We start from the raw sequence: 21,698 nt of genomic DNA on the forward strand, positions 1-21,698 counted from the left end.
TCTGTTTTGTTGGATTAACGCCCTATTTAAATTTATCTGACCTGGGCTAAATAGCAAATGACAAAAGTTCATTATTGATTTAATAGAAGTACGCTTAATCCTACCATAATTTTTATAATGCCAAGTTCAATTATTACAAAGAAACGAATTTAATCGACACTGTGTAACATGATCAGAAATTTTGAAAATAAGTAACTGGAACGAGGTGAATGTCAAATCAAGGTATATTCCCCAATGGATGCTGGGATCCTGCTTCTTATTTTGGAAAGCGCACCAGAGCTAAATACGAGTATTAAGGAAACGAAATGTTAGTTTTACGGTTGAAAACACAGAACGATACTTGCTAGTGTTGAATATGCGAAATGGTACTTGTGAATGCTTACAAATACTGCCATTAGGAAATTATGTTTTTTAATAATTAATTGATTATGACCATAACTCATGTCATAAATTGACTTGAGTATAAAGTGTCACAAGTCCTATCATTTGAAACATTACAAAAATTGTTCAAATTTTCTTCTCTTAACCAGGTACGAGCTCCTCGTACACACGATTCTCGAACTCTTTTGAAGATTCCAACTTTGTTGCGGCCATCAATTATGCGTTGTCGCAGTTCATCAACGTCCCGAACCTGAGGAAGAAATCGCGTGGGTTTAGATCGAGAGATCGTGCTGCCCACTCAACTGGTAGATCACGACCTATCCACCTTAAAGGAAAAGTCTCGTCAAGATGAGCTCTTAAGTCGTGGCTAAAATGGGGTGGAGCTCCATCGGGCAGTAACCACATGCGCCTTCTCGTTCTAACGGCACGTCTTCGAGTAGCTCGGGTAAATTATCTTGCAGAAATTGTTAGTATGCCTGACAATTTAACTAAGGCGGAAGGAAATAAGGACCAACTAAATTGTCACCAACAATACCCCACCAAACATTTAGGCGAAACTGCACTTTATGAGATCGAAAACAAGTGCCGTGGGTGTAAGCTTGACTTCACTGGTGAGACATGTGCCAGCTGAGTATACCGTCACGGGAATATTGAATTCATCATCTGTTAGAAGAAATCTCGAGAAATGACGGTCACGACCTTCTTTATCAACACATCACTGACAAAAGTCAACTTGACTAGGATAGTCGGCGTCGTTCAGAGCTTGAACCTTTTGAGTGTGAAACGGGTGAAATTGATGGCCATGTAGATAACATATCGTGGTTGAAAGCGCTAGTTGGTACTACTTAACGATTTTCAATACTAAAATAAATCGTTTACTACAGAAATCTGATCTGAAATCTCCAAATCAGCGAATAAGCACGGAAATCACAAAAGTTTCATAACCTGAAAAGTAGCTTTAGAATTTTCTAAATCGCCTTAAAATTCAATACCCTGTGTAGAAGATTTCAAAATGCAAGAAGTCTACTTTTATACTAGCATTTAGTAAGGCTTTTCCTTTTGAAAAATATATCAACGAAATATAAGGCAAAAACTTTAACAAGAACCCTTAAAATAAATGTTTGCGCCAAGAAACTGCTTATCGCACAAATTCACAGAGAAGAGTTTCGGCCCTTATCAAGCTATAGTCGTGTTCCGTTAAAGAAAATGGAAATAAAATTTTCGGATTTTGCTCCGCTCTCAAAGACTCTCGTCACGGATTGTTAAACCCTATTTGGCAAATAAGTATTCGAAGATTCGGTCCAAGTACACGATGTTAGATTTGCAAAATCGACCGTTGTAGCATATTTTATATTTAAAAAAAAAATAAAGAGTGTTGCTTGAAATAAAATTATATCGACGTTTCAATGTAATTTTCTTTTACTCTTAGCGAAGCTCAGTGGCAGCGTCAGGAAGCAGAAAATAAGAAGTTGAAGCCATATTGTTTTCTTTAATTTTTATAATGGTCTATATAAGTTCCAAAGTCAATTAAATTGCTTTTTTGATCAATTTTAAAAAGGACGCAATGCTATTTTTAATGTTGAAAAATTATTTTGCTTGTGTCCGCGACAATTGAATAAATTTTTGAGGGGCCTCTTAAATGGATTTGGTTGGCCTCTAAGTATATTAAAGAGTAGGTTACAGAGTGCGTAGCCTAATCCAGGCGCCCGCCCTGCCGATGTAAATAAAACATGTTTTTATATATCGAAAGATATAACCCATAAGTGTGTTTATTAATCATTAGATTTTTTCATTTGTGTTTTCGTAATTCTATAGGTGTGTTTCATGTGTTTTAATTAATCATAAAATAAGGATTTCTTTGTTCTTTTAAGTGCCTTGAACAAATAACACTCGACGATGCAAACCGCAAGTTATATACCTACTGATTTAGCAACAGCTTCAGGATATATTTTTGATCATTCTTGAAATGGCTGTTAATAAAACATAACTTCGGGGAAATTAGGGACCTAACACACTTACCCAATACTTCATCAAACATTTATGGACATTTTAGATATGGTTCTAAGTAAACCCTTACTATGCAAACGAAAGGAAACTAACATTATCATGTGAAAGCTTACTAAACATTTCTGGTCATTCTGGAAATGGCTCATAGTAAACATTTAACGTATGGAAGATTGAAAACTGACATTTTCATGTAAAAGCACACCAAACTAAACAAATGAATCCTAAACCAATTTAACCATTAGAAAGATAGGAAACTGACATACTCATGAAACATATTTAGTCATTCTAGAAATGGCTCATAGTAAACACGTATTAGCATAAGAAGATAGCAAAGAATACCCAACTTTTGTAGTCATTCTTCAACTGACTTTTTCATGTGAAAGCGCACCAATATTAATTTTCACTCTTTAAATAGCTCTTAGTAAAATAGTAAAACATAGGATATTGGGAACTGACAACACTGATGTCAAACATAATGAAAGGGTGTGTGGTATTTACCTGAAAAACTGTGATCTCCTCTTTGAAAAGCGAGTCCACTTCCGCACAACACTGCGTCACTTTTCACGTTAACTTTGGCCAAAGAATAAAGGAACGAAGGAGATGTGTAGATCGAGTACAAAGGGTCACTGTCGTTCTTGACTTTGGACAAGAGACCGGTCAACACGTTGGCCATTTTGACCGCGGTGGCCGATTGCCGCTCGAAATGGGCGAAAGATTCCGGAGACAGTTTGTATCCTAAGTTGTCTAAGGACGTTCTAACGCAAGACCGATGCTTTTCGTACCGAGAAGCGTTGTTGCTGTAGTTAAACAGTTCTAAATGGTGCAACGCCGCAGACACCACGTCGTCCCGTTGAAGCAGTTTCTTGATATCTGGATCCTGACAAAGAATTATATGAGATTATATAAATCACTCCTCAATATGAGTCAATAATAGTGCCTTTTTAAATCTCTTATTCCCTCTAAATATCTGAGATCTTATAATCCAGTAAAGTATCTTAAATCTTATAATCCAGTAAAGTATCTTAAATCTTTTTATCCATTAAAGATTCTTAAATCTTATAGCCCGTTAAAGTATCTATTAATCCTTTTAAATATTTTGAAATCCCTTAAATATCTCTTAATATCTTTAAATATCCTTCATTCTTTTTAAACATCGTATAATTACTTAAAGTATATCTTAATCCTTATATTTTTATAATATAAGGATATCTTAATCATTTTAGATGTATCTTAACCATATTAGATGTATCTTAACCATATTAGATGTATCTAAATCAATTGAGAAATATCTTAATTATTTTAGATATATCTTATAATCCATTTAAATATTTTATAGTCCCTTAAAACATTTCTTAAAGGCCTAGGATTTCTTCTGCCTGTTTTCCTTTAAGTTTACTTCCCGCCGCGTTTACAGAATAAAACTTTTTATAGCCTGGACAAGACCATTTTGTTATACTTAGAGGGAATGGTTATGCACAAGAAATAAGCTCCTTTACCCTCCAAGGTATGAAATCAGCGTGGTTTCAAATTGGTCAATTTTAAATCTAAATCTTTAATACCACTGACGAATATTTAAGAATGGTTTTTAACGATCAAAAGCAGAGGTATTTTCAAAATATTTTTCCCGTGAACGTTTATCTAAAATGTTCAATAACATTAATAATGAAATCGTTAAAACGACAGTTAATACTATCGATTCATAATCCTATTTTCTTCAACGATATAACACTCATCAGTTTATGAGCGATTAAAAGAAAAAAATATAAGCCGATAAAATTATTTTTCAGCTTCTGTCGAGGGATCGGACATAGGTCAAAATCCCGTTCCGAATTTGAGAAGAGTCCACAAATAAAAAATCCAAGAATATCCCTCCCACAGACATATGACAAATTTACAATAAAGAACTTTGATTTTTCCGAACTCCAAAATCTCGTTCCTAAAAGATTCAAATGTACGACCCAACGTCTTTTATATTAAATCAAACAAAATAAGAAAGTAAAATTTTCTAAAGCGTGCTTTAAAGTACCTTAGATTTTTTAAAGGCTATGGAAAAACTTCACAATTCCTATAGTTTACAAAGAATACTTTTCTACAATTTAAAGATGAGAATTCTTTTGAATTTGTATAAAATCTTTTTGTAAATGAGCCATAATTAAAATTTTTCTATAGAGATAAATTTTAATTCTGGTTTGTTAAAGTGTGACATTAAATAATAATTTGTAATAATAATAGTAATAGTAGAAAAGCAAGAAAATATGATTACAACCATTATGAACAGGTGCTTTAAATTAGATTCCAAAATTAAATACCAAAATTGGGCAGACCAAAATTTAATTTTAATCGAAATTTTGATAGAAAATTTGCCTTAATTAATCGAATAACAACGTATGAAATTCTTCTTTATTTTAATTTCAAAAGAACTATTAGATAAAAATTATTTCAATTATGGGTTTTGAAACAAGTTGGAAAACGCGATTAAAGCCCAGTTCACACTATACAATTAATTGGGCCACTTAATTGAAACCAACCACCCTCCTACGCATTGTAACCCGGCCACCTGAATTAAAGGTTTCAAAAGTCGCTTGATGACTTAGGCCTAAGCTGGTGCCTTGGGTATTAGCCTAGCTGATTATTAAGCAAGAAAATTGAATAGTGTGAACAGAAAAATTGTAACCATTGTTCCAACTTTTTCTGTTCACACTGTACAATTTTCTTGCTTACAATTAGCTGGTTTTAATTAAGTGGCCCAATTAATTGTATAGTGTGAACTGGGCTTAAGTCGTTTTCGTAAGGAAAGAAATGTTTCTGAATGTGAAGGCATAGCGTACCTGGGTTGAGCTGATGGTGGGGTCAGACGTGGTGGCGCTGATGAAGGGAGAAGTGTGGCGCTGCGAGTTCTCGAGGAGTAGACTACGAGCTGGATAATTTGATCTGGTCATCGTGATGGTGCTGGATTCGGACACTGTATTCCAAAATATATCACTTTCTTCCAAAGACGAGACTTTCTGGTTGGTCCAATAGAATATGGTCGCCAAAAGCAAAATAAGATAGTTCTTGAAGACGAACGAGAAATTGGCCATTTAGAGAAGAAGGTGAGGAAGAAAGAGGTTGTGGATGGAATTGAGGAGAGAAAAGTGGCCGCTAGGTGGACAAGTGCCGCTGATCTGAAACCAAACGAAGCGTGAAAGCGTGAAGGAGAGGTGGTCCGGGTTTGGGATGATGTTATCTTGGAAGTTTTTGTATGGCTTTCCTCATCTAGAATGTTTCGTGTCTTTCCCTTCAGAACGCGGCCATTCTGTTCGCGGATGATGCAGGCTCTGAAATTAAAAGACAAGCAAAAAATACGATAAATATATTATATTGACCGATAAATGCTGTGTGTTGGAACACTACGTATCCAACACATCGATTGAAAAGTGTCTGTTTATAACATTCTTTTTGTAGCATATATCTGAGCCTTATACAGGGTGTTTCAAATGTTATGCAAAAAAAATGATGGAGTTGTAGGGGGTGAGTTGAGAAGTATGTCTATTTTTGTCTCATTTTCCTACAATGAGTTTAAAGAACGCCAGAAAGCTTCGAAGTGTGTCCTACTATCCCCTGGAAGTAGGCGGCAACAAGCGCTAAACCAAACAAATAGAAATGAGAACAGTAAGGTTTGGGTAAACAAATCGAGATAACTAGAGTTAAAAAATAAACTTAAACAGTATTTAAAGTCCCTGTTGCTTGGTTTTGTGCTTGTTGCAGCCTGCTTCCAGGGGCTAGTAGGCCGCACCTTGAAGCTCTCTGGCGCTCTTTTAACTCATCGCAGGAAAATGGGAAAAAACGGGCATACTTCTCAACTCACCCCCTACAACTCCTTAAAATTTTTCACAACCTTTTGAAACACCCTGTATTGTCCATAAAGCTATAAAAAATGAATTTATTGATATTTAATGTTTAATTTATTCAGAGGGGGAGGCACGCTAAGCAAAGCCTAGCACTTCGACCATCTGGAGGTCCATTGCGCTACGCCTAACCTTAAGCTCAAATGAGTCCTATCTCGGAAGAGAACCGAAGTATCTGCTTAAGCGAGACATCAGAAACCTATTAATGACTTTCAAGTTGAATTGAAATGCTACGGCACCATCAACAATGGGTGAAATGTAGCCTGTCAATAAAGCAAACCCGCTCGAGTCAAAATGTTCATAAATTTAATGTCTTAAGCCTTTTCACTCGTAGCCTCGGTTCTCCAAGGTAGTGGCGTTGGAACGGTATCCCAAAGGTTGTAGGTTCATATTAAATCGATTTATAACCGCAAATTATATCCAGAAATAAACAGTTAACCGAAATTTTTATGAATAATCCAAATTTTGGCGGTTAATTTATTTGTTCCCCCGAGCTCTAATCGTGATATATCAGACGATCTTTAACAGTCATCAAGCATATCCATATGCTGTCTTTTAGAAAAGAACGTATTCAAAGTATCGATCAAATCATTCTTGTAGTTAGTTTATTTTTGCTTTAACATTATTCATTTAGTTTGGAACGTAAAAAATACTTTTTTAGAGAAGAAAAACTTCAAATACAAAACATCTATTTATTTAAATCTAATTAAGTCTATAAACTTTCTTCGTATTCACTTTTATTATTTAAATGTAAATATTTTCCAATTAATAGAATTTTGCGTCATTTTCTATGACTTTTTAAAACGCCTAGAAATTTAGAGTTGTATATAAAATCGATCACCAAGAGATTTCTAAAATTTTCCATAAAAAGTAAAACAATTGTAAATGTTAAGTATTGTGCATTGTTTTGTCAGAGACACTTAATAAGAAAACTTTCAAATTAATGTTTATGTTCATAAATTATTTGTAATAACTTTGATAAAAAATGTAGAAAATGTTTACTCCAGGGAGGAAGCAACGTTTCATGAAATAGAAAGTTGTAGAATTTTTTAGAATCTCAAATTTTATATATATTGTCCGTTAACAAAGTACGAAATAATGGTTTTTAAATTATCTATTAAGGGTTTAAAAAACATTTTGTGTTTTACTACTTCACGTTTAGAAGATGATAATATATTTTCAGCGACCCACAAGGGTTTTAAAAATGCCATTAAGCGAATTGTGGTTTTACAAATAATACATAGCCCATATTGTTTGGAATTGGTCTAAATTTACTTCACAAAGGGAAGTGTTTTTAGAACAAGTTTTCTGAAGGCAATACCGTGTTCCAGAGATCTTTCATCTAGGTTACACAACATTTCGACTTTTTCAGTGGCTTAGACCAAGAGTATGTCTTTGACTAAATTTGTCCACTTTTATAAATATTTTTAAACTACTCTTGTCTTAAGCAAAGAGTGGAATGTAAATTCTAACATCTAGCGCGTAAGCTTACGCGCGTAGGTATACCTGTATCACCACCCGACAGAGTTGACACTTAGCGTCAAGACAATTATGATAGAACGAAAAGACCGAAGAATTTTTAGGATTTCATTACAAAGCGATTTATTAATGAATCCCTCAATAATTTAGCTGAAAAAGTGAAACCATTTTCTAAGGAAAGGTCTGGTCTCAATTTGGATTTTGGTATAGTTCTTCTATAGGACTAACGTCCAAGCATACACGTTTTTGATGAAAATTGAACCGCCAGGCAATGATTGTGAAGAATTTTACTGTAAATTGCATACGACAGGTCACTTATAGGGCAACTCAGTTGCAAATTAATTTTATTGATATTGACAAATTTACGATGACAGCCATAATTCGTAGGATACCACTTTGGTAAACCTATGCCAAGATCAATTTGGGGACATTAATAAAGATAAAGTGGACTAAAACCTTGTGAAAGAGGTTCTGCATTAAAAGCTTCAAAGGAAAATAAATTTTCGTGGCTTATTAACGAGGGGTCGGACATTCGACGAAATCCCGTACGCTCTGGATGATAGCGAAAACGTGGAAGATTTAAATATAATCGCAAATAAAAAAGAAAAAAAAACGCAAAAAAAATTGTAAAACTTGGAGTTGAGGTTCCTGACACTGGGATTCCTGAGTACATAATGACCGAAAATCCTAAATTAATTCGAAAGAAAACCGCTCTGTGCACCAATAAGAGATCAATATCAAACGATCGATTACTCCGCGTTCGAAATGAAACTAGTCGTAATGATCTTAACAGTAAATCCGTTAATAGTGCGGATGTAACAAAACTTCTTAAGACCAAAATTTTCAACGTGGGTTCATTAAATACCAATATTAATCTGTAATTGGGAAGGTTTGGCAATTATCATACCTTTCGGGTAAAACATTTGCTGGCAGAAGTTATTCGGGCACGTATGTGTATATTAACGGCGCAAAAAGAATCGGAGAACTGTGTAACTGGTACGAATCAATGACTCTCCACGTGGCTCAGGAAACTGAACTAAAAGATTGTGATATACAGGGTCTTTTTTTTTGCTCGGAAAAGTGTTTTTTTTTTCAAAAACTATTTATAGTACCGATTTCAAATTTGGAAGGTCAATTCTCTATACCGGGGGACATCAGTTTGAGAAATTTGAGCGTTTTCGGTAATGTTTTTCACCAATTTTGAAAAATTATTTTTCGACCACTAGGTGCGAGATAAAAAATTTCTATTATAAAGTTGTAGGCCGTCATCGAAAACCCTTAAAAATTGTTCACTCGACGAAAAACAACTTATTTATCAGTGAAAATTCGAGCTTGAAAAATTTACAAGTTGGTGAAGCCAAATTACGATTGTTTGAAACGATAATTGAAAAGGGAACAAGTCTAATACAAACGTAGTAGAGTTTTCACACTTGAAAAAATGTACACGTTTGGTTTTTAAATGCAGATATTTTATTCACATAAATTTTTACAAAACATTTTCAATAATATCACCATTGGCTGCAACACAGGTTTGTGCGCGGACAATTAAGTTCTCAAACGCTTTCTCTACCATTTCTGGTGTGACGTCTCGGCAAGCACTGATTATTCGTCTAATGAGTTCCTCCCTAGTTTCAATGGGCGTGGCGTATACCTTCGCTTTAACGAATCCCCAGAGAAAATAATCCAGCGGTGTTAGGTCAGGTGACCTTGCTGGCCAATGCACTGGACCATTTCTCCCTATCCACCTTTCAGGAAACTCGTTGTTGAGGTGCTCAGTTACTTGCCGGGAAAAATGCGGAGGGGCGCCATCTTGCTGAAACCACAACTGACGTCTTTCAGCCAATGGAAGGTCGTCGATTGCGTCACTCAGTTCGTTCTGTAGAAAATGTAAATACCTTTGGCCGTTGAGGTTCGTCGGCAGGAAAAAGGGACCAATCAAACGGTTTCCAACAAGTCCAACCCAAACATTGACCCGTTCAAATTGAACCTGGTGATGATATTCAAAACCACAATGTGGGTTGATGTCAGACCAAAGATGGCTGTTTTGATGATTAAAGGGCCCATGTCTAGAAAATGACGCTTCGTCGGAGAACAAAACATGGCGCAAAAATTGTCTATCTTCTTGGACAGCATTTAGTAACCAGTTGCTAAATTCATAACGTCTTTGATGGTCTCCGTCAATTAGTCCTTGGTGGAGCGTAGCTCTGTATGGGTGATAGCGATTCTTACGAAGAATTTTCCACACACGATTTGCAGAACAACCCAAATCAGCAGCGGCGTTAGCGCAACTGTGACGAGGATATGCCACAAAGTACGCGAGTACATTGTTCTCGAAGTCTAAATCCGGTTGACCCAATCCGCGAAACCTAGGTTGCAAGTTACCAAATTGATTGAAATCGTGAATTGCTCGTCTTACTGTATTTACAGATGGTGCTCCATTTGGATGTCTTTCTGCGAAGATTTCAGTCACTCTTCTAAGGTTTTGCGCTGCTTCTCCATAGTAAATGGCAACTATCTCGGTACGCTCAGCTACTGAATAACGAGGCATTGTTCGAAATATTATCAAACACTGATAATAATCTCCCAAAGTTTTCCTTTAAATACCCAATGCATGTTTAGGATTGACCTATAGCCTCGTGTTTTTTAAATCCGGTCGTTTTTTTAACCAAAGTTTCAACTGGATTAGGTAATTCGGTTTCAATTATCGTTTCAAACAATCGTAATTTGGCTTCACCAACTTGTAAATTTTTCAAGCTCGAATTTTCACTGATAAATAAATTGTTTTTCGTCGAGTGAACAATTTTTAAGGGTTTTCGATGACGGCCTACAACTTTATAATAGAAATTTTTTATCTCGCACCTAGTGGTCGAAAAATAATTTTTCAAAATTGGTGAAAAACATTACCGAAAACGCTCAAATTTCTCAAACTGATGTCCCCCGGTATAGAGAATTGACCTTCCAAATTTGAAATCGGTACTATAAATAGTTTTTGAAAAAAAACACTTTTCCGAGCAAAAAAAAAGACCCTGTATTTAGTGTAATGAATCGCGATGTAAAAATATTTTTACAGAAAGATATCTGCAAAACTATTGCGGATAATGTCAAGAATTTTTATGTTTGTAATCAAGGCACTATATAATACAAAGGCCTATTCATATTCATAAAAGCATAAACTTGTTTCCATTTAAAACAATTCGAAAATAGCTTATCACTATTTTACAATGAGAGAAAAATCTTTAGTTTTTACAAAACTTTTTTACAGTTTCTAACTGTACTGAATTTTCACACAATATTTCTGTAAATTAGTAAAAACAGAAAAGTCGGTTAGGCAGAAATGCAACTTACGTTTACAGTGCCATATCTCCTGTAAGTATAATATTCCCTTATTGTTTTATCAAATTTCCAAAATCTAAAATCAATCGAAACATCAGGAAATACGCTTGAAATCACGAAATCAAACTAATACTTCATAAAATCAAGTCCAAATCACAAAATCGAAATGATGGATTTCAATATCGAAACAATCTCAACAAAATCATGGGGATTTCTACTAAATATTGGACCCCACGCTTATTAACCTGCAACCTAAAAGGTTCTAAAAAAAGAGTACAGAAAATTTTAAATCAGGAAAATGGAATTAAATTTAAAGGTTTAATAGAAGACCAACATATACGCGTAAGAGTCTTAAGCCGGGTTTTCATGGACGCTTGTAGCTTGAAAAAATTTGGCTCGATCTAGAAATAGTTAAAAGTTCGTGCTCAAGCTGCAATAGCTTCTGTTTTCAAGAACGCTTGTATTTTGCGCTTGTGAACATAGATTGGAACACGTTTCTAGCGCCGATCAAATCCAACTAGATATTTTTACGCCCACGCGAAAATTTCTCGCGTGACGTCGGTCCATGTGACTTCAGTCAGGCAATGGGTATGTAGTATGTGGTAGTGTTGGAACCGAGACTTATCACACTATTGTACGCTGTTCGAAACAATTAACAATGAGTTCAACCACAACCAAATGAACGAAAAAGCAACAAAAAGAAATGCGGAGTGGTTAGCACTTTCGCCTCGCCGCAAGAGGAGCCGGGTTCGATCCCAGCTTGTGGCACTGGGTGAAAACTCGGAACAACTCCTTCCGCGTTGAGTTTGCAAGTTCTCTCCCCACTGGTTTGAGGGGTTTTCCCCCGAGTTCTTCGGTTTCCCCATCCATAAAAACTTGTCGAGGTTAACGGTAATAGTTAGTGTAGGGAGCTGTTGGCTCATTCTCGTGGCATGCAGGGCTTGCCACCACCCTCCTACGCATTGAAACCCGGCCACCTGAATTAATGGCTTTAAAAGTCGCTTGATGACTTAGGCCTAAGGTGGCGCCTTGGGTATTAGCCTAGCTGATTATTATTACTATTATTATATAAAGAAAAGAGAAAAAACAAAGGGAAGTAGAAGTAAAATACAGTTTTATAAGCCTTGCAAAGGATGACCCGAAAATTTGAAACAGAAAATTAAAAGATCACCGAGACAGAGATGCAGTAGATGTTGCATGGAGACAGTTGAGCAAAATTATGCAAATAGGGTGCACCCACCATCGTTTGTTTTTATACCTTCTTTTATTGTTTTTGACTTTTATAATTACTAAAAGTTTAAGTAATAACATTTTTTTCTTAATTAGAAGACGTCTGCGAATCGGAACCACCCTATTTAATTTGGCAAAAAAAATAAACGCGTCAGCCGTGAGCTAACGCGGCACGCTAGAAATATCTTGCATCCTGAAAAGGGAAGTTCTATTTTGCGGAAAGAATATTTTGCATACTTTTGCAAAACTAGTGCGAACGTAGCTAATGCGGCTACTTTCAAGAATAGCGACCCCTCCTATATATTTGTTTTGATTGTGCTATAATATAGTATCTAATAGGAATCTATTGCCGTTAAAACTATTTTTCGGAAATGAATACTTAAGGAGATATAGTTCATTTAAAATCATATACTTGATGCGTAAGACTTGGTACTCTCCTCTAGGTCGCATTATACATGTCCCATGACTTTTTTAGTATGGGGTTGGGGAGGCGCCGCGCCCCCAGCGCTCGAGCCAAGCGAGTTCGCGGCGCCAATTTATAGTCTTTGGATAATTTTTAATTAACTATATCGACTTAAGTATTCATTTCCGAAAAATAATTTTAAAGGCAATAGATTCCGTGCGAAAAATACTATATTATAGCACAATCAAAACAAATATATAGGAGGGGCCGCTATTCTTGAAAATTGCCAGTTCGCACTAGTTTTGCAAAAGTATGCAAAATTTTCTTTCCGTAAAATAGGTCTTGAAAATGGCCAGTTCACACTAGTTTTGCAAAAGTACGCAAAATTTTCTTTCTGTAAAATAGGTCTTGAAAATGGCCAGATCACACTAGTTTTGCAAAAGTATGCAAAATTTTCTTTCCGTAAAATAGGTCTTGAAAATGGCCAGTTCACACTAGTTTTGCAAAAGTATGCAAAATTTTCTTTCCGTAAAATAGGTCTTGAAAATGGCCAGTTCGCACTAGTTTTGCAAAAGTATGCAAAATTTTCTTTCCGTAAAATAGGTCTTGAAAATGGCCAGTTCGCACTAGTTTTGCAAAAGTATGCAAAATTATCTTTCCGTTAAATGCCCGGGTAGCAACGAAAAGTTTCACGTTCGTGGATTTGTGGTTTTGTGGTCAATTTGACGTTTTCTCGTTTTTAATAACTTTACATTCTACGTTGAAAATAAGTGAATATTTCACAACTTATCCACTGCATAAATGTTAACGTCCATGTAACGTCATATTATCGTTTTACATAGATCGTAACGTTTTCGTTATTTCATATTAAAATCAAAACGTTTTGCTAACGTTTTTACTACAGACAATGGTAGGGGAGGCGAAAGGGTCTTCGTTAAAAAAATATACCAAAACATTTAGCATAGCTCAAATGCTTGGGGGGCATAAATTTGGCCGCCTTATGAGCCGAACTTGCAGGCAACAACAATGCTACATTCTTTATCTTTTAGTGTAAATATGAACTATATTGATATTATTGTGACCGTACTTTTGACAAAAATTACCCACAAATTTACTTAATAGAGTTTCCAGCAGCCAATTGAACTTGCCTAAATGTCCGCCTTAAAGTAGCAGATTATTCTGACAATAAAGTTTGGTTTAATTCAGGAAATTCTTGTTATTAAAATAAATCAAATTTTATTTAATTAATTGGGTAGATTTAAATAAATTATTTACTTATTTAATAATAAATTGAATATTCCCACCATATTACGTAAGTACAGCCGACTTAACTGCCATCCAATAAAAATTGAGTTTTACGTATGACAACCCTGTTAACGGTTTTTATCCGGAATTGAAATTTCTAACGGCGCAAAAAGCTTTCCTCAGTTCCTGGTATTATCTAAATATTTTAATATGGTTTGCACGTAATAAGAAATTTGTTAGTACAAGAATTCAATTTTTTGGTATTTTAAGTTTATTTTCTGCCCGGTGATTCAGTTCCTTATTACCGAAAACCGGAAAGGTACTTAAAGGTAAGCTCAAGTTGCTCAACACTAATTAATATGCAAAGGCTTAATACGCAAATTTTTTGGTTTCATTGAAATTTGGCAAACAAAATGGTGAGTGGAAGATCTTTCTATCTATTTTAGAATCTATCCATTTTATAATTATTTGTATTATACTATGAAAATCAACCGCTACCTTATTCTAGTGTCTAATTTTCATGAGCAAAATGTTTCCAATTGATATTTTAAAGTGAAATTTAAGTCTGCTAATGGGTTGTATAATGAGGATAATTGGTGAAAATTATTACAAAATATCAAATAAAATATATTATTACATGTTTGATGATTTTGATCCAAGGGGAAATTCCATGGAAAATTGTAAATTTTTAGGGACTGAAGAAAAATGAGATTTTAGACCAATGTGGCAAATAATTTATAATACTATTTTTACCAGAGAACTCATGAAAATTGTAATTTTACCAGAATATAAAGGTATTATTGGGCTAAAATTTTGTGTTACAACTCAGTAACATTAGAACATTACTGCACTAAAATATCGAGTTTTTAACTTTTAAAAATACTGATTTTTAGCTTTTTACATGCGATATTTCTTTATTAGCAGCTATTAGCCATTTTTACCATATTTTGCACTATTTTTTTACTGGCCCAGACTTCTGTAGAAAAAACTAGCCTCTTGGTATCATTGGTTAAATTTATTATAAAATATGAGATGAATAGACCCATATTTGATGTTTTTGATTTGCTACATTCAAGTAATTTCTTTCAAAACAGCAGGGGTTAGTCAAGTTTTCAAAAGTACAGTTTTCCCAATTGATATTTTAAGGTGAAATTTAGAGCTTTGAAGGGGTTAGATAATGAGGTTGGTTAGTTAAATTTATTATAAAATATTAGTTAAATGGATAATCCATATTTTATGTTTTTGATTTGTGACATTCAAGTAATTTCTTTCAAAACAGAAGGGGCTAGTCTATTTTTTAAAAGTATAGTTTTCCCAATTGATATTTTAAAGTTATATTTAAAGCTTTGAAGTGGTTAGATAATGAGCTTGGTCAGTTAAACTGGGCTGGTCATAAGAAAATGGGTTTTATAACCCTACTTCTGAAAGATGTTGTTATTGGTAATTTTAATCAACTGTATTTCTTAGATTAAATATTTTTGCAAGTAAATTTTTTGTTTTATAGCTACAGTACGGTCAAACGAGTGCTTTAACAAAGCGGATGAGTTTGTAATTGCAGCTGCGATTAAAATATTCCAAGACTTGTTTGAAAATCCGAAAACAGCTTTCTAGTACCCCCGTGAGCTCTACAGTAACTTCAGAATCATCTTTGACTGAATCGAAAGAACCAACAGATACTACTGAAAATGCAGCAAAGACAGCTAATGCTAAAGCTCTCAAGCTCTTATTAAACATGGGCTAGATAAAACCAGGCTTATTGCTAGATTCTTGTTTTGGTAATGTGTTTTTTTTTAAATATTTAATTAGGCGTACAAGACTGTCGCTAATTTTTTTAGTATTTTTATTAAATCATACCAAAAATTTTTGAAACACCACGTGAATGGACAATTTCTAAGTATTTTTTTTTATAAAAGTTTGTTTTAATAGATAATTGTTTTGAGAATATTTGTTCTGCAAAAATATATATTTTTTTAAGAAATTCAAAATTTGATCTCAACTAGCTAATCGTTTAGTTTTTTCTGCATTTAGACTAACGATTCCATTTATCTAAGATTGAATTTGGTAAAGTGTTTTGTTATGGTTAAAATGTGCATGCTGTGATAACGAGTACCATATTGACCTCAACCTAGAAAGAAGTTTTGTCGACTAAATAGTTAGAAACTACCTCGTTTTAAAAGTTATATAAAAAGTAACCTGATATTAAAATCTTCATAAAAAGGATCTGATACTTAAATAAACAAATAACTAGCTAATGTTAAAAGAGACAAGGTACCTGATGTAAAAATAGATACAATGTACCTGATGTAAATTGAAACAAAAGTGCCTTCTTTAAAATACGCCTAGTGTTAAAAGCAATCATTTGATTTAATTAACTAGCATTTGATGTTAAAACCTAAAACAGGGTCAACTGTGGTTAAGTGAAATAAATTAAGCAAAAAAAATATTTTGTTGTTTAAAGTTAAAAAAAAGTTTTTGTAAATTTCATTTTATGGTTTTTTTTATTGTATTCAAAAAGTTATACAAGTAACTTTTAAAAGCCGTTAAAATAAAATATCGTCGTGAGTGTGACGTTTCTTCAACCGTTTTAAACATCGTTTTATTGCCAGACATTTTCAACGGACTCATAACGTGTTTGTTTAAATTGGTATCACGTTACAAAAACGTTTTAATAGAGACGTTCTAAAGACGTTAAAATTAATATCGTGGATATTTGGTGAGTATAAAGTTGTTCATAACGTTTTTTCACCCGTTTTATCTGTCGTTTTATTGCCGGACATTGTTGACGATTTCATAACGTTTTTTTAACAACAAGTTTGTAACCGTTTTACAACCGTTAATCAACGAAATTTTGCTACCCGGGTAGGTATTGAAAATGGCCAGTTCGCACTAGTTTTGCAAAAGTATGCAAAATTTTCTTTCCGTAAAATAGGTCTTGAAAATGGCCAGTTCGCACTAGTTTTGCAAAAGTATGCAAAACATTCTTTCCGCAAAATAGGACTTACCTCATGAGAACGCCAAGCGCTTTCCTTGCAGCTTGAGCAAGGAAAGTATACGCTTCCCGCAAAATGGAAATATCTCAATCTTTTTTTTTTCAAGCTACAAGCGTCCCTGAAACCCGGCTTTAAACGAACCACTGATAACGTGTTTTTCGGAAATATCTCAACACAGCCTTTCAAGTTTAAACACATCCACTAGAGTAATTTGTTTAGGAAATAAAATGTCTTTACCGATAAGAATAGATAGACCAGTGTCCTTCTTACCATGGAGTAATTTGTTAAGCGGGTAATTTGTACAAAGAAGAAAGTGCTGCAATGAAAACGTTTAGTTATAACAGTGTCTCATTTTCATGGAGACATTTGCACAGACAAGGAAATAGTTGTAAGGAAATATATAGAGATAAAATCGTCCTTCTCACGAGGCAATTTGTTCAGACAAGAAAATGTTATATTCGTAGAACATCGTTATCTTTCGGATGGATTAATCTGTACAGACAAGAAAATGGTTGAAAGGGTCTGTATAGAAAGAAAAGTGTCCCTTTTCCGTTAAATTAATTTGTACAGACAAGAAATCTCTCCCACAATGGGAGGTTTATAAAGCTAATAGATGGCAGGTATTGACTCTGTTAGCGGCCCGAACTACGACGTTCCTTTACTTTCGGAAAGGTTAATTTGTTTTTAGTTCGTATATTAAAACGGTCATATACGCTTTGAAGTGGCCCAAAATGAGAAGGAGAACGCTCGCTCGTCCAATAATAGCAAACTCATAAAAGCTCTGGCTGGCAGGCGGCCTTAGCATCTGGCCAAGAGGAAGAGAAGCCCTCGGTTGAAGCGACGGAGGACGTGTCCGGGCTCGTCGATCGATTTTCGTATCGAGCGAAGGCCGTTGAATGGGATAATTCGAGGCGCTTGATTGCCGCCGGGCCTTTGCAGCTTTTATACAGCGCCATCTCTCTTGAGATATGAGGCTATAAAGGTCGCCTTTCTTTCGGAAGAATCATAGGCCATCGACTTTATCAGAGGGAACTCCATCTACATGCTGTTTGGTGCAATCTTGCACTCCAATAGAGCGCGAAACGCGAAACCCCGCGAAGTTCTAGAACAAATTATCAAGGCGCCCTTCCTAATTTATCCAACATCCCTTAAACGCGCGGCTTGTGTCTTTCAGATTTGTTGCGTCAATCTATTTCCTACGAAATGACCGAACCTATTGGAATTGATATCCGCTTTGCCTTCGACATTAATTCTAATAAAGAACGGATGCTTCACTGGAAAGCTCTATTTCGACATTTATTGATAGTTTTTCGTTTCTAATTTGATATAATAGATACAGAAAATTTATCTCTCGCATTGGCGGTTTTGAAGCTGTTTTCGATTAAATGCGAATATAATTTCAGGGTTTTATATAATTAGGGCACTTTGTACGGAACTTTTATGCCATGTGGTAATAGCGAAACTTCAACCTTGATGCTTTAGTTTAATAAATTGAGTGGATGATATGGTGAGCGAATTTTAAAGGATGGGTTAATTGGGAATAAATATCCGTTTTGAAGACTATTTATTTTGAGTGTACGTTGCTAGAAATTACCTAGTAACAGCAAATTCTTGATATATTTTCGTTTGCATTATTTCTTTCGGAAATGTTAAATGTACTAACCGGTAAATCTATTTGACGAATTTTTTTTAGAGTTAGATTTTTACCGTAAGGGGGATACAAAAATGTATTTATTTGTACTTAGATATTAAAGGCTCTAAAAGTCGCTCGATGACTTAGGCCTAAGGTGGTGCCTTGGGTATTAGCCTAGCTGATTATTATTATTATTAGTGTTGCTTCCAAATCTCCTAAAAAGCTCTCACAATTAGTGTTTTTATAAAATAAAACAATAAAAATCACAAGTATAAAATGTTTTTAACGGCGTCAAGAGCTTAAGCTTTTTAGTACTTAATTGGCACGCGCGTTTCTCACGTGGACTTCAAATTCCAAAATTTTAATCGGCTCGAGCGCGTGCTCTCTATCTTCAATAACTATAGCTAATGACGTAGAAAGAACATTTACACGTGACCTCCGGTATTTTAAGGAAACACCTATTAGATTTTTCCCCTTAGAAAAATCCAATCAGTCTTCAATCTGATTGGTTAGCTAAATCCGTCGTTTTCGGAGGCAACTGAACCTAAGGCAGGTGACGTTAGGAAAAAGAATAAATATGCCGGTCTCAACATTCTTCCGCATTGGAAAAAAATACATTTCTAATTGATGTGGACTATTCCCATGTATACTTGAATTTAATACTCACACTTAACTTTCAATATGGCGTTTACTAGTTTTCCGCGAGACAATCGAACTGTTTCGTGTGGCTTTCGGGTAAATTTCTCAATTTTGTGCCGTTTATCATTAATATGCAAAATTATAAGGTTATCTCTTTGGAAAATATTTTACTGGGAGCTTTTCGGGACGTCTTTCTTAAATAAAGTGGCCTACTTCCGAAGCCCTGTTAACAGTCAAGTAAGCAAAATAGCAATGCTCGTTATTGCGTCCATGTTTTGAATATCTTAGTAACTTGTGTACAAAATCATAGACTTATAACTTTCTAAAAAGTTAAAAATACGTCATTGTTCTTCACCAAGAATAGAGCTTACAAATTTAAAATAAATATTACCTACAAAAGGTCTTGTATTATATTCACATGTGAACAAAAATTCCTTAATCAGTAAAAATCTACAGCCCTCTACAAAACTATTCTTAACGAATATCTATAGAAAATTACCCAAATTTCTTTAAAATCTATAAACATTTGCATAATTTTTCTAAAGACGTTGGAAAATCTTCCAAAAGTTCGTGGTATTCTCCATAGAAACATTTCTAGACCACCGAATATTTTCAAGAGACTGTTTAATTTACCAACTATATCAATAAAATGATGTATTTTATATTGCATAAAAACAGGTTATAATTCATACCCTGGAATAGTTCCAACGAAAACGATCAAAATCTTCGCATTTAGTGGTTTTAAAATGACCAGCGTATTGTGTAGCCGACGTAGAAATATAACACAACATTTGATAAGGTATAGTAACCAAAATGGTATCGCCCCCTTACCTTCCCCTTGGTTCGAAAAAAGCCTTCGCAGCGAAGAAGCATTGATTCCTCATTGAATATATAAAACCTGACTGTTTAGAATCGATAAATGGCTCGCCTAATATTGACGCCGGCAGCTGTTTCCTGTGAAAGCAAATCAGCTCCAAGTCGAGGCCGAACGAAATATTGGAGAATTGAGTTGGTTTTATGCAAATTATACAGCTCGCACCGTGAAATCGTGTACGAATCTAAAAAACTAACCTAAGCCTAGTACAAAGCACACGCGAAGTCTTGTGGTCTTCTCTCGAATTTTGAACCGAATATGTAAAGCGCGAATCACATCCTTGAATGTTGACTATGAACTGGATTTCCGAAAATAGTCTCCGCAAAGACACGGACATTGTCCATTAAATAAAAAACCTTTCGGCAACCATTAAATAAAACCCTTTTGACAACTATTAAAGGCATTATCGTTAAAATTCAATCTTTGTCGTACCGTTCAATATGCAAGGTGGTTTTGTAACACCATTCTTGAAATTGCTATGCCCGCCAGCGCTCCTCTCGGGAAGTTAAGTCAAAAATATTAGGCATAATTTCGATCGTTTATTATTTGGCCCACGTTTTTATTATTGGGGTGGAAAGATCTATATTATTAGGCTACTGTAAAATAACCGATTGCTTTATATAAAATGTGGTCCAGTAGTTGGTTTGTTCGAAGTTAAATAGTATTGTCAGTGCATATCAATTTTACTTTCCTGTTATAAAATATGGTATATATTTCATTGAGTTTTCTCTATTACATTCCATATTCAATATTTTAAATATGAGATTTACTAAGCAAACCATTTACACAATAGCGAAACCTTATCTGAAACCTTAGAAAACCCAATTTTTCTTCTAATTAAAATGTTTTAGCATAGAAGTACAAAATCAAATTGCCGTATTTGGAATAAGCTTTTAAAATATTATAAATTTAATTTAATTTAACAAAATGATGGTTTTTTAAATGAATTATGATTATATTTAAAAAATAAAAAAATTCAGCTCTTTGTTGAAATTAGTTCCCTAGAACATATAACAATCTTTTTTCACCTTCTGGATAACGCCGATAATTTAAATCCCGTACTAGAAATCCTAACATTAATATTGACAAAATAAAAAAATAATGAAAGCCAATATTTATTAATCGTTCATAATTATTAATTCAAAATGAACAACTCAGATTTTAGGCACATGTTACATTTATAAATTTAGCAAATATTTCTAATTGATTTAAAAAAAAATACAGATCACGAATAAGAAAGCGTTTCTATATAGACCTTCTAAGAAATATTAAAGATCGGTTTTAAACCTTTTCAGTAGATTAATATCCTGTATTGCTTCATCAATTGTTTTTTGAATAGACTAACTAAATAAGGTTTTCATTGGTACAGTAACAGAATCTTTTAAATAATAGCTTATATAATTATCGCTTACTCGATCTTTAAAATTTAAAATAAGGAACTTTTGGAATTAAACATAACAAAATTATATAATATATTTACATAGTAAAATATAGAATTAAAGAATTAAATACAAATTTTAATGTTCTATAAGGAATTACCTGAATTGATTTTTTAAAATAAAATAAAATAAAATTAAATAATTGAATTGAATTTTAC

General features: G+C 34.2%; 1 protein-coding gene across 1 annotated transcript in view; it reads right to left on the reverse strand.

Moving 5' to 3' along the window:
- The window catches only part of LOC149956640 (metabotropic glycine receptor-like), a 60,004-nt gene that overhangs the window by 33,321 nt on the left and 4,985 nt on the right, over positions 1-21,698 (reverse strand). Inside the window, exons 2-3 of the mRNA XM_090165493.1 lie at positions 5,217-5,705; positions 2,887-3,265 (exon numbers count right to left, since the gene is read on the reverse strand). Of these exons, the coding sequence (XP_090021619.1) occupies positions 2,887-3,265; positions 5,217-5,468 (631 nt within the window). The 5' untranslated portion in view covers positions 5,469-5,705. The remainder of the gene's footprint in view (positions 1-2,886; positions 3,266-5,216; positions 5,706-21,698) is intronic.

Source organism: Leiobunum rupestre, chromosome 2, assembly GCF_980474605.1.
Source record: "Leiobunum rupestre chromosome 2, qqLeiRupe1.1.hap1, whole genome shotgun sequence".
In the NCBI taxonomy this organism is placed as follows: domain Eukaryota; kingdom Metazoa; phylum Arthropoda; class Arachnida; order Opiliones; family Sclerosomatidae; genus Leiobunum; species Leiobunum rupestre.